Genomic DNA, 20,284 nt, shown 5'->3' on the forward strand with positions numbered 1-20,284 from the left:
TTTCTCAATGTCATTAGTTTACGTTTCAGGGCTTGTTCTACAGCTCATCTCACATAACTGTATACCATACATACGAAAGACTGTTAGAGAATTAAAGATAAGTTGCAAACTTTTTTCTTTCAAGGTCAGGAGGAGGCTGCTAATACTAGTTTCTACACGTGAGTTATTTGCAGGATTAACTTTGTTTTAATAAAAGTATTTAATAAGAAATACTAAAAAACTCCCTTGTGTAGGGTATTACCATTACACCTAAAAATTAATTACTTAATAGACTGCTCTCCTAATAAGGACAGTAGAGAAAAGACATGGGAATATTAGAAGATGTCAAAAACTTCAGAGTTTTACACAATTCTTGAGTGGAATATTACAGTACAATGTAATGAGGTACAAAGTACCAAGAAAAATGGAACTGAAGATTAGCTTCAGTAATTTGCAATTCTGCCTTAAGTCCTTGGTAAACCATTTTGCTTTAAAAATTTGCCATTCTGAAAGGCTTAAAGAAATATTAAAATATCCCAGAAACCTGGCCTCCAAAGATGTGCCAGATCCAAGTTTATTCTGGTAGAAAGCCCCTGGGTTACACAGTATCTACCAAGGACTGTATTTTTTCTCTAGACCGAATGTTCCGTGAAAGTACACATGAGAAACTTACTTTGAATCTTGATTCCAACTTATTCACAATACCTAGAAATTAGAGAATTAAATTTTAGGACTCCTAAACTGCAATTTCTAAACTCACCAAAACGACTTTTATTTGTATTTGCTACATAAACAGTGAAAGATAATTCATGGCATGAAAGGTTTATGAAACCCAACCAGTAGATGCCATTTTGAAAAGATGCCAGAGTTGAAATCCAAGAGGCCCTGTTGTAGCACAATCCAATACTATTCCTTCAGTACTTTATAAATGGAATTTTCTTCTACTTGTATCCATTTCCCGGGGCTGAAAATTAGAAGGAAAAAAAAAAAGTAAACAATGCTAAAAAAAACCTCTGGGTCCATCTCTGAGACTGAATAGTCTTTAGAAGTTACTGTTCTAATATGTGTGTGTGTGTGTGTGTGTGATGAAATATAAAATTTTAAAGTAAATACTTAGGTGAAACATTGCTTATTAGAAAAGAGATGGGTTTTAAAATATTTAAGTTTTCATTTAGGACTTAAAATGATCTCCAAACTTCTACGAAACCTCTATAGCAGTAGTTTTCATACATACAGCAGAATCGTAACGCTTATAAACAGTGCTAGGCCCCTAAGTTGCTGATTGAGTAGGTCTATGGCCCAACAATTTGCCTTCCTAACAGGTTCCTAGGTGATGCTGCTGGTCCCACTTTGAGGACCACTGATCTAATTTAGGATACTTCAAATGAACCAGTGTTAGTCATCAGACCCAAATACCTTATCAGAGATTGGTTCTTCCAAGCTCGTGGAGGTCAGAAACATAAGGTATAAGCACTCAAAGCTTAAAGTACAAAGTTTCCTTCTCATTCTATACTTTTGAAATGATATAAATGGCTCTTCAAAGAATAAGGCACATACCTTATGGACCCATTCATATTCTCCATACTTAGAATCAAAGGTCCCTTTCTGAAGAGATCTTAATTTTAAGGTAAAACGTGGTCCAAGTTCCTGAATTCCCACCTTCTTTTCACTCTTGAATATGTACCTTCAAAGATAAAGAATTAGGGAAAACAGTCTGAATAAGCCAAATGTAATTTCTTTAATGTGACAGAATTCAAAAGATACTTATTTCTCATCTACAATACTTGTCACAATACATTAGAAAACATTTTATGTTGAAAATGTATTTCATAATTGAAATCAGAGTCCATGGAGTTAAAGAACCTTCCTCACCTGTGAAATCTGAAGAAGATATAGTCCCGTTGATTGTGGAATGTGGCAACTTGCCTTCCAATAAACTGAGGATTATGGGGAAAGAGAGATGCAAACATACGTCCCACAGAATGACCCAGCCGTGTTGTGAAGTTATTCAAAATTATTTCTGGTACGTGTTCTGTAGGGTCTTTACCTCTTCTCTAGAAAAATTATGAAAAAAAATCACATTAAGGAATTAATATCCTTATTGCAAGTTCAAGTTTCAGAATTTACCTGACAAACTGATAAACTTTAAAGGTATCTTTCTTAATGATCAATTACCACAGATAACTTATCAATTCCATGAAATAGAATACTTCTAAAATAACTTTAACATGTAGTGGTTGTACCAAAAAATCCTACTAGAAAAGAAACTGGTTTCGGAGTAATGAAGGCTATTATTGCCTGTCTGCCATAACTCAATTACAATCTTATAAGAAAACTACTGGTAGATAAAACTTGCTTTAACCAGGAAAGCAAAGGCCATTATAAAAGCAATTAGATCTATATAAGTTACAGAGTTTACTAATCAGAAACTGCAAGGAGACCAATGCCAATTAAGGAACACGTAAAACTTACCTTAATTTCTTTACGTAAACGAACACTGCTCATTTTAAAATGAGCGGTTGGGCCACTGGGCAAGTGACTTAGAATTAATCCATCTGTTCATAAAGCTAAGAACACACTGAACTCGGTTATTTAAATCTTAAATTGCATAAGTAACTGATCCTGTGTATGTCCAAAGGCTCCTAAATTCTGTAGCTAGATGAACAGGTAGATACATGTATTTCTCTGGGTAAAAAGAAATTTTCTTACCATACCTAAAACTAAAGACCATAAGTCAACCCAAATATTTCAGAAAAATAGATTCTATTAGTCCCCCTATAGTAGTCCCACTTTGTCTCTTCATGGTATGATAAATACCTCATCACTCTCAAGAGGGTATGTTGCATATTCAACAAAGTAGGTTTCTTCAAAGAGCTTATATACACTACCCTACTAGGAATGATAGACCGGATGGAATTCTAGTATAATGTTTAGGCCTTATAACCCTAAAAATGCATACTTACACATTTGTATGTACATTTTTTGTACATTTGTAAGTATATGCTGTCAGCTTTGAAATATTGTCCCATAAACCAGAGACTCGGCTCTCTTCTTAAAATCAAGGTTATTAGTGTTTCTCAAAAGACCAGCTCTTACTCTTGGGATTACTGTGCCACAAATTAGAATCAACTATTTAATAACCATTTACTGATTGTCTACCACAAACAGACTTGGTGCTAGACACTCTCAACTACAAATGAAGTATAAGAGCCCCACCTACAATCAGCAGGGGTAGCAGTGCTAGGGCTTTAAAAGTCTGGAATGCAGCTAGCTAAGATAACATTCCTCAAATTTTTGTAACAACTTGATTTTTCCAAATACTGAACCTTAAAAGGAGGTCATAATCAGACTACTTATTTCAAATCTAACTGCACACAGTTTTACAAAACAGAGGTTTCCATTTTTGATAAAAGTATCACAGAGGTTTCCATTTTTGATAAAAGTATCAACATTCTCCCATTAACCCAGATTAAAAACTATGGTTATCTTCAACTTCCTCCTCCTTCCCTTCCTTGCCAAATCCTATTTACCCTCATAAATTCCTCACTTCCATAACTTCCTCTTCACCCTTACTGCTATTGTTAGTTGAGGTCCTTGAGATTTTCCAACTAGATTAAAACAGGATCCTTGCTGGCCTGACGTCTCTCCCACCATTCCAAGTACATTTCTAATACAGACGGTAAATCGAGTTTGTATAGTAGGCTATGGGATGTGACTCATTGTATCTGGACCACTGCTTCTCATGTGCTAACTGAAAAACAAACTAGATACCTTGAGTCTTGATAACTGTACCTAATTTCAGAATACTCTCACAGCAGCTTATCTACAGAGTAAAAACATCACTGTAACACTCTGTGGCCCCAAACCACCTTTCTAATCTGTATGCCTTCCCCATGTTTCCTAACTGGTAGACACTGACACAGTCTTATACACCATACATATTAATCCTATCATGTACTTTTGTTCATGCTATTTGAAACACCTGCAATATTTAACTCCTCCATTAAGGCTCACTTCATCAGTGAATTCCTTTATGACTATTATATATCTGGGTGCTCCCATGTTGGAGGCATATTTACAAATGTTATATATTCTTGTTAGATTGTCCCTTGTATTATGATACAGTGCCCTTCTTCATCTCATTACACTCTGTTTAAAAAGTTTGTCGAATACAAGTACTGCTACTCTGGGTTTTTTGACATCCATTTGCATGATAAATGTTTCTTCATCCCATGTCTTTCATCCCAAGTCTTTCATCACTTGAAATCTGCACGTGTCTTTAGGTCTAAAATAAGTCTCTTGTAGGCAGCACATAGATGGATCTTGTTTCTCTACCCATTCTGACACCCTATTTTTGTTTTGCTTTTTAAGTAGGCTTCACATCCAGCGCGTAGCCCAATGCGGGGCTTGAACTCACAACCCTGAGATTAATGAGTCACACACTTACTTAATCAACTGGGCCACCCAGGCACCCACTCCCCCTGTCTTTTGATTGGAGTATTTACTCCATTTACATTCAGAGAAATTATTGACAGATATGCCTTTAGTGCCATTTAATACTTGTTTTGTCATCGTTTCTGGAGATTTTTCTACTCAGTTCCCTTTAATAATTCTTTCAGGGCTGGTTTAATAGTCACGAACTCCCTTTAATATTTCTTTCAGGGCTGGTTTAATAGTCACGAACTTCCCCGTTTTGGGGGAAATTCTTTTATCTCTTCTATTCTGATAGCCTTGCTGGACTATTTTTGGCTGTAGATTTTTCTCATTCAGCACTTGGAATACATCATGCCACTCCCTTCTGACTTGCCAAGTTTCTGTTGAGAAAGCTGCAGCTAGCCTTATGGGTCTTCCCTTGTTAAGTCAGGGACTTCTTTTGTCTTGCTGCTTTTAAGATGTTTTTATTAGTATATTTTGCAAGTTTAATTACAATGTATCTTGGTGTTGGACTGCTTTTGATTTTGATCAGAGTCTTTCATTTTCTCAACCCCAGTGAGTATCCTTATGATTGTTGCTTTAAATTCTCCAGCAGACATGTTACTTATATCTGTTTCACTTATCTTGTTCTTTCACTTGGGATTAATTCCTCTGTCTTGGCATTTTTTTTTCTAGGTCTCTGCCTTCTTCTCTGTGTTAGAAAAGCCCTTTAGGTTTCCTGCTTTTGAGAGTAATGGCTTTATGAAGAGGTCCCATAATGTCCACGGCCTGGCACTTCAGGGAATATCTCGTGTGTGCTGTGTGCGCTCAGTTGTTGTGTTTTGGCTGCTCTATCCTTCAGGCCAGTCATCTGCAGAGGCTGGCCTTGCCTGCAGGGGGCAATGTTTAGTACTTGGCCAGAATGTGGTCAATTTCAACTAGGTGTGCTCTGATCTGCTTATCAAATGAGACATGATACTACTTCCACTAGAACTGAAGCCCTGCGGAGCAATCAGATAGGGAGATGTGGTATGGGCAAGGGTTTCTGTTGGTTTACTGGGGAAGGGCTTGCCGCCTTGGTCACGCAAGCTTGACCAAGAAGGGCAGTACTGTTATTAAGGCTCACTTCAAATGCCACCTCTTTTTACACAGTTAACATTAAGCTTTAAATCTCAGCTGTCACTGTTACTTAACTATATATAGCACTTGTCACTGATTTGAGTTATAATTATGTAAATGACTTTCTTCCCAACTAATCTGTTAACTTTTGGAAGATACATTTGTTTCTGATAAATACTAGTGCCTACCACATTATCAGATTATCAGTAATGTTTGAATTCCTTCTTTTCAAAATTTCCTTCTTTTCAAAAATTTATCACAGGTTCAACTTCTTGAGGTACAGCCAAAAGTATTTCTGGATCATTTGCACAATGAAAAAAATCATACTCATGGGAGCTAAGAGAGGTAAAGGTAATTTCTTCCAACCTAAATCAACACTTCCAACCTAAATCGAATCTGCAATATCAAACAAATTGCAGATCCCCAACTTTCTAGGACATTGCAACTCAATTGTGGTTTGTCAAAACTACAAAATCCAAAATAATCCTTTCCTACGTACCCACATTGTACAAAAAGCTTTACTTATTCCTAACATAAATTCCTAACATAAATCCTGAAGAATAGGAGTTCATTATCCCTATTTTAGTAACAATGAAAAGAGTTTGAGAAAGGTTAGGTAGATAAGCTCAAATTTCAGAGCTAGGTGGCAGATCATAACAGGTGGGACTACACCTGTGCCCAAGCCCTAATGCATAGAGGTATTTTGTTATGATGACTGAGGCAAAAAGGACTTTTAGTCCCCAAAGGCCAAGAAAGCAAAACAGCCTACAAGCTGCCAAAAGTACACGACAAGGACGTACCTAACTCAAATTTCCATTTAGAAATAATCAATAGAAGATGTTAGGTGTCTCCAGGAAAAACTTCCGTGCTTTCCCCTATACCATAACATTTACTAAAATGCCCACACCAGGACTAAGGTATTATGCCTTAAAAATATAATACCTTAGGGGCGCCTGGGTGGCTCAGTCAGTTAAGCGCCTGACTTCAGCTCATGTGTGATCTTACCATTTGTGAGTTTGAGCCCCACATGGGGCCTGTGCTGATAACTCAGAGCCTGGAGCCTGCTTCAGATTCTGTGTCTCCCTCTCTCTCTGACCCTCTCCTGGTCACACTCTGTGTCTCACTTTCTCAACAGTAAATAAACATTAAAAAAAAAAATTAAAAAAAGAAACATAATACATTTAATGTGGTCTTTGTGGGAAACCTGAAGATTTAGGTATCATTTCCTATTTTAAAAGATGAGGAAACCAAGTGGCTAAAAAACTTGACAAAAGTCACATGTAATGAAGTCTGTATTTAACATTACATCTGCCTGACCCAAAGCCACCAGACTCAGTTTAGATAGTTGACAAAGCTCTTTTCTAGAGTTAAGTTGAAAATTTATAAGCCATTCCCACCATTTGGCACTACTCTTACACAGCAGCCCTTCTGTATCTTGTCATGCCCCATACTGTAATTTCCCAAAGGCTGTACATCCTCAATGCTTTCAAGTTTTCTCCAAGTGTCATCATTAGGGGTCATGATTTGTTATTTGTAAGCCCATGTTAAGTCCCTAGGAATCATACACCATTTCTATTATGTGCTTACAAATTAGTCTCCCTTTAATTATTTGACATGTTTTTTTCTGGATCATGGCATATATTAACCAGCAGTCCTCTTTCTCCCTCCTTCCTCCACTTGCCTGTCTCATATATCTTCCCCCAGAGTAGCAAAGTCTCCTTTACAAGTTTGTGCACATAGTCTTTGAAGCCAGGATATCTGACCTTATTCAGAATTTCTAGGCCTTATCTTACAAACTTTTTATCCAAGATGGACTTCCAGGGCCCCCCCAGCAATGTCCTCATTAGTCTTGAAGACCATTCTCTGTTAACAGAGAACACAAAAGCAATTTAGGAGGTCTGCTTTCCTAGCTTGTTTCACCAATAATTTCCCATTAACTCATTACTATATATCAATTAGAAAAGAAAATGAAATATCTCTGAAATTATAAAAATCAACATCTAGGCAGGATTATACTGATACAAACTCTATTCATTAGGACTTTTAGAAACTGCTGCATAATTCTATACTCAAAATTTATAATCCTGGGACACCCATACACACCTGTGTGCATATATATTTACGTGTATAGGAGAAGCAATCTCATATTTGGATTACTTCATTAGCCTAGTTATTTCCTTAATATAAATTTGGTCTGTGTACTGATGGTAACTTAATGATCTAATGGTTAACTTACCCTACAAGCTGTCCAATATGGTAATCAGAAAAATATTAATACATTTTGAGTAAAAAGACAATACAATTTTATAAGGAAAAGAGAACATAGCTTTCTAAAGGCAATAGATGGTGTAAGCGAAACGCAGTATCCATATAAAATAGCTCAGATAAAACAAGGATACAATGTTTATTCAATTGATGAATACCTGCTGGCAGCCTTAAAATAATGATGGTTTTTTTAACTGCCAAAAATAAAAGAGGAACACAGACCTTGCCACTTTATTTTGGGAGGTAGTTTTAAGAAGGCAGCAACTACATTTTTAAAAACAGACCTCTTCTGGAATAGTTAAGTATTCAAGAGATTTTAGTTATTTTGGTACATTAACCCACAATCCAAGCCAACTTATAATATGGCCAAAAAAACATCACATTACAAAGCTAGCTTTAGTCTATTTTAGTCTCTAGAAAGCAACTCGTACAAGTGGATAACATCTTTAACTTCTATTGAAAATAGTAAAAACCATAAAAGTTATCTAGATTTTTAAAAAATAGCTTTGACACCATTTTTTTTAAAGCAGTGTTCATTGATTAAAAAAAAAAAAAAAAAAAAAAGTTATCCTGGCAGCAGGAAACTCCTGTCCCCATTTTTTATGAATCCTTAATAATTTTAAGAATTTGACCCATTCAGTTGATCATCTTTAAAATTAGTGATCTCACAGCCACAATTTGATAAATAAGTAAAACAACAGCAACAACAACAAATACAGGCATTCTTTATATGATCTCATTTCTGCAAACAGGAAAAAATACCTTGGTTTCAAGTGACACAGTCACCTAGGATCTGAGACTCACAGAAAAAGGATAGAGTATTCTTGGCATCTGAAACAGTAGTAAATACATAAAATGGGCTCATATCTGCCTCAAAAATGTAATCCTGTGATACCACCTTTGGTAACATAAAACATAGCCATATCAAACTACTTGCAGATCCCCAACTGGGTCTGCTCCTTAATGCCTCTGCCGTTACAAATGGTCTTTCTGCACTGGGCACTCTTCCTCTGCCTTATTCACCTCATTCGCCCATATTCACCAAACTGAGTTAAGCATTTTTTCCGGTCAAGTCCTTCCTCCCTGATATCCCCAGGGCAGATTTTTACCAGAGTGTGCACTGTATCCTGTATTTCTCTTTAACTGTACTACCCACTCTACATTTTTGTTAGTTTACATGTCTGTTTTCTCCTACTAGATTATGAACTCCCTAAAGCTCTTGTTTATCTCTGCATCTTTTACTAAGGACTAAAGTAATGTCTTGCCTATAGCATTTGTTTGAGTGAATATTTGCTAAATGAAAAAAATAGTTTATAGATTCTTGGATATACATAATTTTCTCATTTAAAAAATTATGTTCTGAAAGTTATAGAAAACATTTCCTTATTCTTTTAAATATGTTTTAAAAGGGGGTGAAGGTGAGACAGGAAAACTTTAATAAAGAAAGGATACTTGGTGTTTTACGATCTTCATTAATAACGATCAGATCTGTGAAATCTCTTGAAATGCACTGTGGAATAATTTTTTTCAGAGCCAATCCCCTTCTGTAATAAACATGTGAGTTTGGTATAACTGTGGAGAGTTGTTCACAGAGTCGTACTGTTCTCTGCAAAACAAAACAACAGAAATCTTCTGAGGTGAAAAGGAATAAAAATTTTAAGTTGGTATACATTAATAAGGAAAGGAGCAATGATTAATATGTGTTATTAATAAAGAGCAAGGGTAGGGAAAAAAATGAAATCTGAACAGTATTTAATCCTTTATCAAAGACTGACCATCCTAAAGCAGTGGTTCTCAACTGGGGGTGATTATGCCCCACTAGAGGACATTTGACAATATCTAGAAGCATTTTTTGGTGGTTATGACTGGTGGTAATAGTAGGGGACAGCTGGCAGTGGTATCTAGTTGGTAGAGGCCAGGGATACTGCTAAATATCCTCTAATGAACAGGGCAACCCCCATAATAAAAAACTACCCAGCCCCAAATGCTAATGGTGTTGAGGTTGATAAACCCTATCCTGAAGAATCATGCTTAGAGAACCTACATCACATCACCAGTATTCATTTTATTTAGCTTACTCACAGGCATTATCTATTAAATTACTAATTAACTCAGATCTTCTGAAAAGAGTTCTTTTAAATAGTCTAAGTAATGTAAGAAAATTAAGAATTCGTTAACTACACTGATAGATATGTTTACCCCATGAGGTCTATCTGATGTTGTGATGAGAATCTTGGGAGAAGTTTGTCTGTTGAAGTAAGAAGCAAATTCATCTGTAGCTTCATCATAAGCAACCTGTGAACAGAAAAAGGATAATTTTATATCAAACACTCTACTGGGCCAGAATTTTAAAAGTAGCTCCAGCAGTATCCTATGACACTGACCTCCTTCCTGGCTGATAGGGGATTTGAAGACGGCCAGGAGGGACTTATATTAATGGTGACATAAAGAGGTTGGGTGATTTTCTACCTGTAGAATACAAGTATAAAACTGGAAAAAACTGTCAAAAACAATTTCAAGACACAAACTGAGCTGTGTTTATTCTTGAAAAATGGCTAGGGCTGTGGGCAAGAACATCAGGAATCTTCCTTAGAGCTATTCCATTTCTTCCATCAACATGGCTACAAAAATAGTAACTTTATCAGCTTCGGGTCTGATGGTAGGCAAGAACCAGCAATCTTGAATCAAAGGTGGTAAACTGGATTTGGGGAGAGGTGGGTTTGAAAACCCTAGCTTTGCCAGTCTAAAGTTAACTGGGCCAGTTCAGGGTAGGTGTGGATCAGCCAGAAATTTAAAGGAGAGCTCTGGAAATGTAAGAGCCATAGAGAAGCTGAGATAATCTCTCTACAAATCCCTGGCTGACAGCTGAACTATACATGGGAGAGACCTAAAAAACCAGTGCACACAAAAGGTGAGGGAGACTTGAAAACTGGTTGTAACTTTGAATGCAGTCCTCAACCCACAGGTAGCTCAGTTGATAGGGGCTCAGAGGCTCAAGGTATCTCAACACAATCTCTGCCCGAATCACTGGCTTACGATTGAGCCACACAAACACAAGGACAATCACTCAGGAGGCAGGTTAAAAATAACAATCAAACAAACAAGGAGAGACACAGTGCTGTTAAAGGAAATTCAACTTTTAATGTTTGTGGGCCTTGCTCCTGGGCTCCCAAGGAAGTTATACTTTTACCAAGGTCAGAATGATTTCACCAAACTTCAAAGCCTGGGATCTATTTCTACCCCAAGCAAATAACCTGAAAGAAATACTTTAAACCAAAGATAAGAGTAAAAATCTCCCGGGGTGCTTGGGTGGCTCAAGTTAATCAAGTGTCCAACTCTTGATTTTGGCTCAGGTCAAGATCTCACCGTTTGTGGGACCGAGCCCCACTTAGAGCTCTGTGCTGACAGCACAGATCCTGCTTGGGATTCTCTCTGTCCCTCCCCCACTCATGCTCATGCACACCCACTCTCTCTCTCAAAATAAATAAACAAACCTAAAAAAAAAAAATTTAAGGAAATCCTACAAGCTGAAAGAAAATGACATCAGATGGCAACTTAGATCCAAGGAAAGGAAAGAAAAGCACTGTAAATGGTAAACACGAAGTTAACTATAAAAGACTTTTTGTGTGTGTTGTATGTGTAACTTAATTTCTTTTTTTAAAAAACAATGAGATATTTAAAAAAAAATTTTTTTTTAATGTTTATTTATTATTGAAAGACAGAGAGACAGAGCATTGAGCAGGGGAGGGGCAGAAAGAGGAAGAGACACAGAATCTGAAGCAGGATCCAGGCTCTGAGCTGTCAGCACAGAGCCCGACGCAGGGCTGGAACTCATAAACTGCACGATCATGACCTGAGCTGAAGTCGGACGCTCAACCGACTGAGCCACCCAGGAGCCCCAACAATGAGATATTTTAAAGCAGAAATTACAACACTGGATTTATAACACAGACAAATGTTATATATGACAACAGCATGAACAAGAGTGAAGGAACAAAGCTATACTGGTGGAAACCTGCTGTATTTACCAGAATCATGTCAGTATGTGCTGGAAGTACACTGTGATAAATTAAAGATGCATGCTATAATTCCTACAGAAACTACTAAGAAAACTCTTAAATATATAACTTAAAAGATTAAGAGGTATTAAAATAGCATAATAAAAATATTTTTTTAATATAAAAGAAAGTCAAGGAGGAACAGAATAAAGGTATAAAATATAGTGGGGCACCTGGGTGGCTCAGTTAGTTAAACGTCTGACTTCAGCCCAGGTCATGATTTCACGGTTTGTGAGTTTGAGCCTTGTGTCGGGCTCTGTGCTGACAGCCCAGAGCCTGGAGTCTGCTTCAGATTCTGTGTGTCTCTCTCTCACTCTGCCCCTCCCCTACTCATGCTCTGTCTCTGTCTTTCTCAAGAATAAACATTAAAAAAAAGTATTAAAAAATATATATAAAATGTAATGAAAAAAAGTAAAAGGGCAGATGTAAATATGACTGCATCAATAGTTAACATTAAATATTAATTGTCAGGGGTGCCTGGGTGACTCAGTCAGTTAAGCGTCTGACTTGTACTCAGGTCATCATCTCACAGTTCATGGGTTTGAGCCCTGCGTTGGGCTCTGTGATGAGAGCTCAGAGCCTGGATCCTGCTTCAGATTCTGTGTCTCCCTCTCTCTCTGCCCTTCCCCCACTCACACTCTGTCCCTCTCTTTCTCAAAAATAAATAATAAACATTAAAAAATTTTTTTAATTAAAAAAATACATACTAATTTTCAGGCTGAATAAAAAAAGCAACATCTGTGACACTTTATTATTATTATTTTTTAAATGTTTATTTTTGAGAGAGAGTGAGAGAGCAGGGGTAGGGGTGGGGAGAGAGGATCTGAAGCAGGCTCTGCACTGACAGCAAAGAACCCAATGTGGGACTTGAACTCACAAACAAAGACCATGACCTGAGCTGAAGTCTGACACTTAACTGACTGAGCCACCCAGAGGCCCCTGTAAGTGACATTTTAAATTCAAAGATATAAACTGGTTGAAAGTAAAAAGAAGAAATGAAGAAAGTAAAAAATGAAAAAAGAAGATATACCATGCAAACAGTAACCATAAAAGAGTTTAAGTGGCTATGTGTATATGAAACAAAATAGACATTAAGAAATATGGCTATGGACAATCGAAGGGATGGGGCAATATGGGACACTGGATTAAGGGTCAATTGAATAAGAAGAGATGAATAATTCAGCAATTATAGTTTGAGGTTTCAATACTCCTCTCTCAGTAACTGATAGAAAATTCAGCAAGAATATAGAAAACATGAACACCACAATCAAACAACTTAAAACAACTCTTAATATACTTCAAAACAGCAAAATATACATTTTCCAAAGGAACACAGAACATTTTCAAGAATAGATCTTACCCTAAAACACAGAACAGTTCTTTACTTGAAAAGGACTAAAATCAAACAGAGTATGTTCCAGAACCACAATAAAATTGAATTAGAAATCAACAGCAGAAATATATGTGGGAAATCCTCAAATATTTGGAAATTAAACAACACACTTCTTGATAATCAATGAGCCAAAGAAGAAATAACAAGAGAAATTAGAAAATATCTTGAACAGAATGAAAATGAAAACACAACAAACATATCAAAAGGTATGAGATGTAGCTAAAGCAGTGCTTTGGAGGAAAATGATAGCTTTATCAGATTATATTAAAAAGAAAGAAAGTATAAAATCAGTGATGTAAGCTTCCATTTTAAGAAACTAGAAAAAGAAGAATAAATGAAACCTTAAATAAGTAAAATAAACAATATAATAAGAACCGGGGAAAACAATGAAATAAACGTCAAGCAAAGAAAAAAAAAAAAGAAATTACCAGAAGAAATGAACAAATCTCCCATTAAAGGAGATACTTAGATTTGAATAATAATGAAGAAACACATCTTAAAACTTGTGGGATATACCAAAAGTGGTACTTACAGGGAATTTTGTGGCCTTAAGTGCTCACAATAGAAAGGAAGATGAAAAATGAGTTAAATAAGAAGAATAAACTCAACAGAGTAACAGGAAATAAATTATAAAGATAAGGAGAGATATAAATAAATTAGAAAACAAAATTTCAAGAGATGATCAAAGAAAAAAGTAGTTTGAAAAGAGTAACAAAATAGATGTATCTCTGGTGAAAAGCCCAAATAAATAATATTAGGAATGGAAAGGGACATTTTTGCAGTCTCACTTATAAACATAGATGTACATATTCTAAACAAAGTACTGACAAACCAAAACGTGTAAAAGATAAAACATTGTAATTAAATTGTATTTACCCCAAGAATGCAAAAGAGATTTAACATTAGAAGATCCATTTCATTTCCTACATTGGTACTATAAAGGAGAAAAACTACATATTTATCTCAATATTTACAGAAAAAGTACATAATTATCTCTATTTTCAGAAAAAGCATTTGATAATGTTTCACATTCATTCATGATAAAACAAACACCCCCCTCCCCGCAGCAAAAAAAGAAATAGATTTTCCTTAACATATAAGGAGAATCTACCATTAATGACACAAACATTAAAGATGGCATGTTAGAAGTATTCTCTTTAAAACCAGGACCAGGGCATAGATGCCACTATTGCATTTTCTATTTGTTTCACATTATGCTGGAGGCTCTAGTCAGCACAAAAGAAATAAATGATTAATGGATTGAAAGTTATTTGTAGAAATGATTAGCTAAACATGAAATGAAAACAATATTTAGACAAATTATTGGAGACGAATCTAAGTGATCTACTGTTTAGAAGATCACAGTCCAAAAATCAATTGTATTTTTATAAATCAACAAATAAAACAATTCTCAATGAGATGGGATTTACACTGATAAAAAACATAAGATAGCCATCAATAGCTCTAAAAAGATTTATATGTACACCTTGCATGAAGAGAATTATAAAATTCACTGAATTACATTTTTAAAGACCTAAAAAGAGCAATATATAAATAGATCCCCTGAGTGATCTACTTTAATACAATTTTTATAATTTTATATGGCAGACCAAAGGTCCAAAAAGAGAATGAACATTCCTGAAGAGAGATTTGAGGATGGATGTGGGGAGGGGCATCTTGCTCTAATAGATAAACTTACCATGAAGATAAGTAATTATAAAAATAAAGAAGTGATACAGTGACAAACTGACCAAACTGACCAATAGCCCAGAAAAAGGCTGATATTTTGTGTGTATATGTGGCACGGTGCTTGGTGCACTGACAGATGCCAAGTTCCTAAAACAGATCCCAGTACACAGCAGGCAGTCAATAAACATTTGCTAGAAGACTGACTGACTGACTGAATGAATGAATGAATGACTATATGAGGAAATAGGAAAGAATGTCAATAATAGTACGGTTTGAAAGCAAACAAACATAACCAAAACCAAATTCCCTACACACACACAAAAAAAATTTAAAACTTGATTCTCTCACCATACTGTAACAAACTATTTAAAGGGAAATGTGAAAAGTGACAAGCGGATGATTATCTTGAAACCAAGAGTTTTATGAGGACACAAAAAATATCAAATGTTATCCTTATATCAAAATTTCTAGTACTATAAAACTCTATAATGAGAAATGCTTTTCAAATGATATTAAAAACAACAGAAGTACTATAAATTAAATGACAAAAAGTTTACCTGGTCATAAAATATAATACATTTCTATAAAATGAGTAGAATCAAGAGTTTTTCCTATAGCATTATTGAGAAATTCAGTTATGAAACAATCTATAGCAAATAATATACCAACATTATAGCTGAATCAGTCCATTATACAACTTCACCAGCCATGGTGATATGTTAAATATCAACATATGAACAAATAATTTGTCAAATGTGGTCATCCAAATTTATTTAAGACTTCCAACATTACCTCTTCATCATTAGGATCTACTATAGTTTCATCATGCACTCGCTGGTTGTCAATGGTCTTTGGTATAGGCTTTGGCGGAGCCTAAATTAAAAAAAAAAAAAAAAAAAAAACAGATTAAGTTTTAGAAGGATTTTACGTTAATAATTTTGCATTTGGGTTAGGGAAGAGTAACAGAAATCTGTAAATAATCCAAATATCTCAATAATAATCCTCAATCTGTTCCTCATTTCCATTGCTGTATCAATCCTAATAATAATACTGAGTAAGAGGTTTTGTTTTTTTTTTTTTAACTCTAAGCAGAGACCTAAACATACTGGAAGAATTGTTAACTGAATGAAATGGTCTAAAACCATTCAGAAGTAGCAGAAAGAAGAAACTGCGATCAAAGTAATTATACACTAAGAAAAATATCAAATAGATCGGAAAAATTATAGTGGACCCTTGATCAACATAGATTTGAACTGTGCAGGCCCACTTATATGTGCATTTTTTATAGTACAATACTATAAGGGTATTTTCTCTTATAATTTTCCAAATAATATTTTCTCTAGCTTATTTTATAGTAAGCATACAAGGGCGCCATCAGTCGGTTGAGCGTCCAGCTTCAGTTCAGGTCATGATCTCACAGTTTGTGAGTTCGAGCCCTGCGTCGGGCTCTGTGGTGACGGCTCAGAGCCTGGAGCCTGTTTCGGATTCTGTGTCTCCCTCTCTCTCTGCTCCTCCCCTGCTCATGCTCTGTCTCTCTCTCTCTCTCTCTCTCAAAAATAAACATTAAGAAAAAATTTATAGTAAGCATACAGTATATAATACATATAACACATAAATATGTGTTAATTCACTTTATGTTATCAGTAAGACTTCAGGCCAATAGTAGGGTATGGGATTTTCACGTGTGCAGGAGTAGAGTTGGTATTCTGCACCCCAAACCCCATGTTGTTCAAGAGTCAAATGTACGAAGGTACATATATATGGAGCTTTGTTCCAATGCTTTCAGAAAGCTCTTCAGAAATAAATAACAAGGGTTGCCTGGGTGGCTCAGTTAGTTGGGCGCCCAACTCTTGATTTCAGCTCAGGTCATGATCCCAGGGACTAGGGATTGAGCCCTGTGTGGGGTTCTACGCTAAGCATGGAGCCTGCTTGGGATTCTCCTCTCTCTCTCTCTCTCTCTCTCTCTCTCTCTCTCTCTCTCTGTCTCTCTCCCCACACGCATGCATACATGCACACTCTCTCTAAAATTAAAATTTAAAAAACACCAGAAATAAATAACCAAAGCTACAAATCTATCTGCTGAACTAGTAATTCCAGTTTGAGGCATTTATGGTAAGGTATGAAAGAGAAAAGCAATTTATGAACAGCAAATACAGCAAACATCCAAAAACAGGGTAAAGACTGTGACACTTCAACATAATGGAATATTGTTAGAATTGGCAATCATGTATACTCAGCTTAGACCAAAAAAACTGTGTAAATGAAATGCTACAGAGCAGGAATACAGAACTGTAAGCATATACTGACTAAAACAAATTCAAAACATATGGTTTTGAATGTTAGCAGAGATAGGAAGAAATAAGAACTGCTAAACTCTTTAGGATTTCATTTCTTATTACTCTATGAAACAAATATTAAGTTTTAAGTAATTTTTTAAAGGAGGCAGTTCTAGGAATTCATTTTTTCAGTCCAAAAACAAGAATGGTGATATATCCAAAGGTGATTGGTATATTTGCTATAACTGGCTGATTACTGAGAGTTAAAAGAGAATAACTGCTGATAGAATTCTGCAGGTTAAAACAGTCTAAAACTGGCAATTTCATGTGATTTAACCTAGTCCTATTAAGAGAAGGCATGAAAAGGCAGAGTGTTTAGTTTGCATATAATCTTTACATTTTTCATTTTCCTCAAAAATGCTTATCATTCCTTGGTACCTTATCTTAAGAGACAGTAGAGGAGGAAGAGTTGTATGTTCTAAAATTTTTTCAAGCATAAATCAAAATCTAACACTAGCTATAAATACAATTAAATTAAAGGAAAACAGCATAGTTGTGGATGTATTTAGCAGTTCTTTTAAAAATTTTCAGTAGGCTTCATTTCTTATCAATATCACAAAAGTAGCCAAATCGTTTTTGGATGTATTATCTTTACTCTCTACTTTGCCATAGTCCATCCAAGTATCTCACTTTCCTCCCACGTGCCATTCTCAGTCTTCAAAGGGTTAATATCCTCTGTATCAGCTTTCATTCCTACACACCTCAATCCTACAACAGAACAGGCTGCATCCTGCCTTTCCCCAAGAGCCTTTGCTTCAAGTCACAAAAACTCCAACCACAGGCCTAAACTGGGAAGCTTCCCCAAAAGCTTTCCAAAGTCAGAAAGATAAGTCCCTATCTCTCAAACACGTAAAATTAAGTAAAATAAGCAAGTTAAAGTAGACATACCATTTACACGAAATTTTGAAAAAAATGCAAAACATCACTATTGTGTTCATTGTTTAGGGACACAAACCTAAAGGTAAGAAAGAAATGCATGGGAACAAGAAAATGGCAATTTCATAAGTGGTTAGCTTTGGAGGGGAAAGCAATCGGTAAGAAGCATCCAAAGGACTTCGAAAATTATTTGCTAATGCAATGTTTTCGAAGCTAGGTAATGAATGGAAAGGGGTTTGTTATTTTATTTTCATATCTTGTATACATTGGAAATATTTTATAGTAAGTTTTAAAAGAAAGCAATACAACATAAACATAAGGGAGCATTACTCAACATAAGACAGAAAGCAGGTGGCTAAAAATGTTATTTACCTTATCACCAAGAGCTTCTCTCTCTTTTTTAAGTTTTTTCTTAATTGCCAACTTTTCCTAAAAGGTTTAAAAAAAAAACAAAACAGAAAAATATTGAGAAACCACCAGTTATATCACACATACTGAAACTACACATTACTAATGCTACGGCCACTTTATCTCAGCAATCTTTGTAACGCATTAAAGCAAACACCCTGACACAGACTTTCATACCAAAGTGATTGTAAACCAAATAAGCTGGCTAATCAATAAACAAAGGTCTTTCTCCTTCAAAAAACTGAAATTGGCAAGTATGAATATTTAAAGTTTGCCTTTTTACTTTTTATCTTACTATAAAGCCTCAAATTAAGTGAAAATGTGAAACGCCCATCTAAACTAGTCAATACGTTTTTGTGGCTGTTTTATTTTGCATTCCTAACAAGTTGCATTCTAAAGAAAACCATGATGGCTATGCCGGTTGCATCTCTTGGAAAATACTACAAGTAAATGAGAATGGGAGATGCGTTTTCAGATTGCTTCCAATAAACCACCATTAGTTATTCACAAATTTTACAATCAAAATATGCTTTTAAAATTATTAAGGACTTGCAAAGTGAGTTACATTTGTACTGTAAATTTGTACCTGCTGGAAATTTCTGAACAGAATGCTCACTTACACACACACAGAAAGTGCTCTCCCCCCAACGCCTATAGACCCTCCATACATCAAATCTCAGATTATAGTGTTAAGAAGTCTTCGAGGAGGCCCTTCCCGCAAACGCGCCCACCAGAATGAGATTCTCTACGTACTCCAAAAGCACTCTGGCGCTTATGAGTAAGGCACTATTCAGGGCCTCAAAAGATGTAGTATCTAATAAGAGGAGACAGGCAAGTAAAAAGAATATTATGTGCGGGAACTTTTATGATGTACAAGAATAAACAAATGCTTGCTTCCGAGTGCAACGTAACCACAAATAGGCACGGTGATCTTGAGCTTTATTTATCTCCTCATATCTGTTTATCTCCTAGAACAGTATGAGGACAACGCTACAAATATAATTACCAGAAACTTCACAGAAATACTTTAGGTAAGAGTTGCTGCCCAGGAATCAGAAAAGCATCACTGGATTCACGTACTGCCTGTATTACAGGCTCTAGAAATTTGCCAACGTTAGGTGCACGGGTCGAAGCACAGAGATGGGAGACTTTCTCCTTCCAGGTCAGGAGGGGGATTTTTTTTTTTTTTTTTTCTCTCACTGCTAGGAGAGCGGGACTTCTTGCTTTCATTCTCAGCCAGGGAACGTAGGCAGGGGCTGGAAAGGAAGAGAATGCTCGTCGCTCAGGCAAAAAGCTGAACCTAGACAGAATCCCCAAAGCAGTGCGAGGGGACCAGGACATTAGAACGTCAGCGTCATCCTTCTAGATTAATTACCGCCTACGGGACGCCAAGCCACGGCCACCACGCAAGTGCTATTCCCTTCCCCACAGTCGTGCGCGCGCGCGGATGCAGCGCATGCGCCCTGCAGTCTCGGCCCCGTCATACCTTTCGCTGCTGCTGTTTCCACCGCGTGAACATTAAGTGTCGCCGTTGTTTGTTCTTAATTTCCGAAATGCTGAAGCCTGGGGGAAAGGCAGCCGTTTTCGGGGGTTGGACCCCGCTTTCCGTCGCCCCATCCTCAGCGACTGCGGCCTCTTGAGGTTCTTCGGCGGTTGCTTTCCGCTTCAGGCCTTTCTTTCCTTTAGTGCCGCTCTTATCCCCGGCCTTCGCCATGGTGTTCGCCCCGTAGTGTCTGTACGGAAACGGA

The 20,284-nt window shown here is 36.3% G+C and overlaps 1 protein-coding gene and 1 long non-coding RNA gene across 2 annotated transcripts; both read right to left on the reverse strand.

The window, feature by feature from the left end:
- Nucleotides 1-532: 532 nt before the first annotated feature.
- On the reverse strand, nt 533-20,284 carry RPF1 (ribosome production factor 1 homolog). Its single transcript, XM_019413991.2, has 9 exons — nt 20,023-20,284; nt 18,501-18,557; nt 15,709-15,789; nt 9,976-10,071; nt 9,229-9,382; nt 2,452-2,534; nt 1,852-2,033; nt 1,537-1,663; nt 533-943 (listed from the first exon to the last, which is right to left on the reverse strand). Exons 1-9 carry the CDS (start codon nt 20,248-20,250, stop codon nt 902-904), a joined length of 1,050 nt encoding a protein of 349 aa, XP_019269536.1. The 5' UTR covers nt 20,251-20,284; the 3' UTR covers nt 533-901.
- On the reverse strand, nt 7,018-9,222 carry LOC128774293 (uncharacterized). The gene is made up of 2 exons (XR_008418856.1): nt 8,539-9,222; nt 7,018-7,374 (listed from the first exon to the last, which is right to left on the reverse strand). It is a non-coding gene; the product is annotated as an uncharacterized LOC128774293 (long non-coding RNA).

The sequence above is a fragment of the Panthera pardus genome, unplaced genomic scaffold (genome assembly GCF_024362965.1).
Source record: "Panthera pardus isolate Hobbes unplaced genomic scaffold, ASM2436296v1 HiC_scaffold_11, whole genome shotgun sequence".
NCBI classification, from domain to species: domain Eukaryota; kingdom Metazoa; phylum Chordata; class Mammalia; order Carnivora; family Felidae; genus Panthera; species Panthera pardus.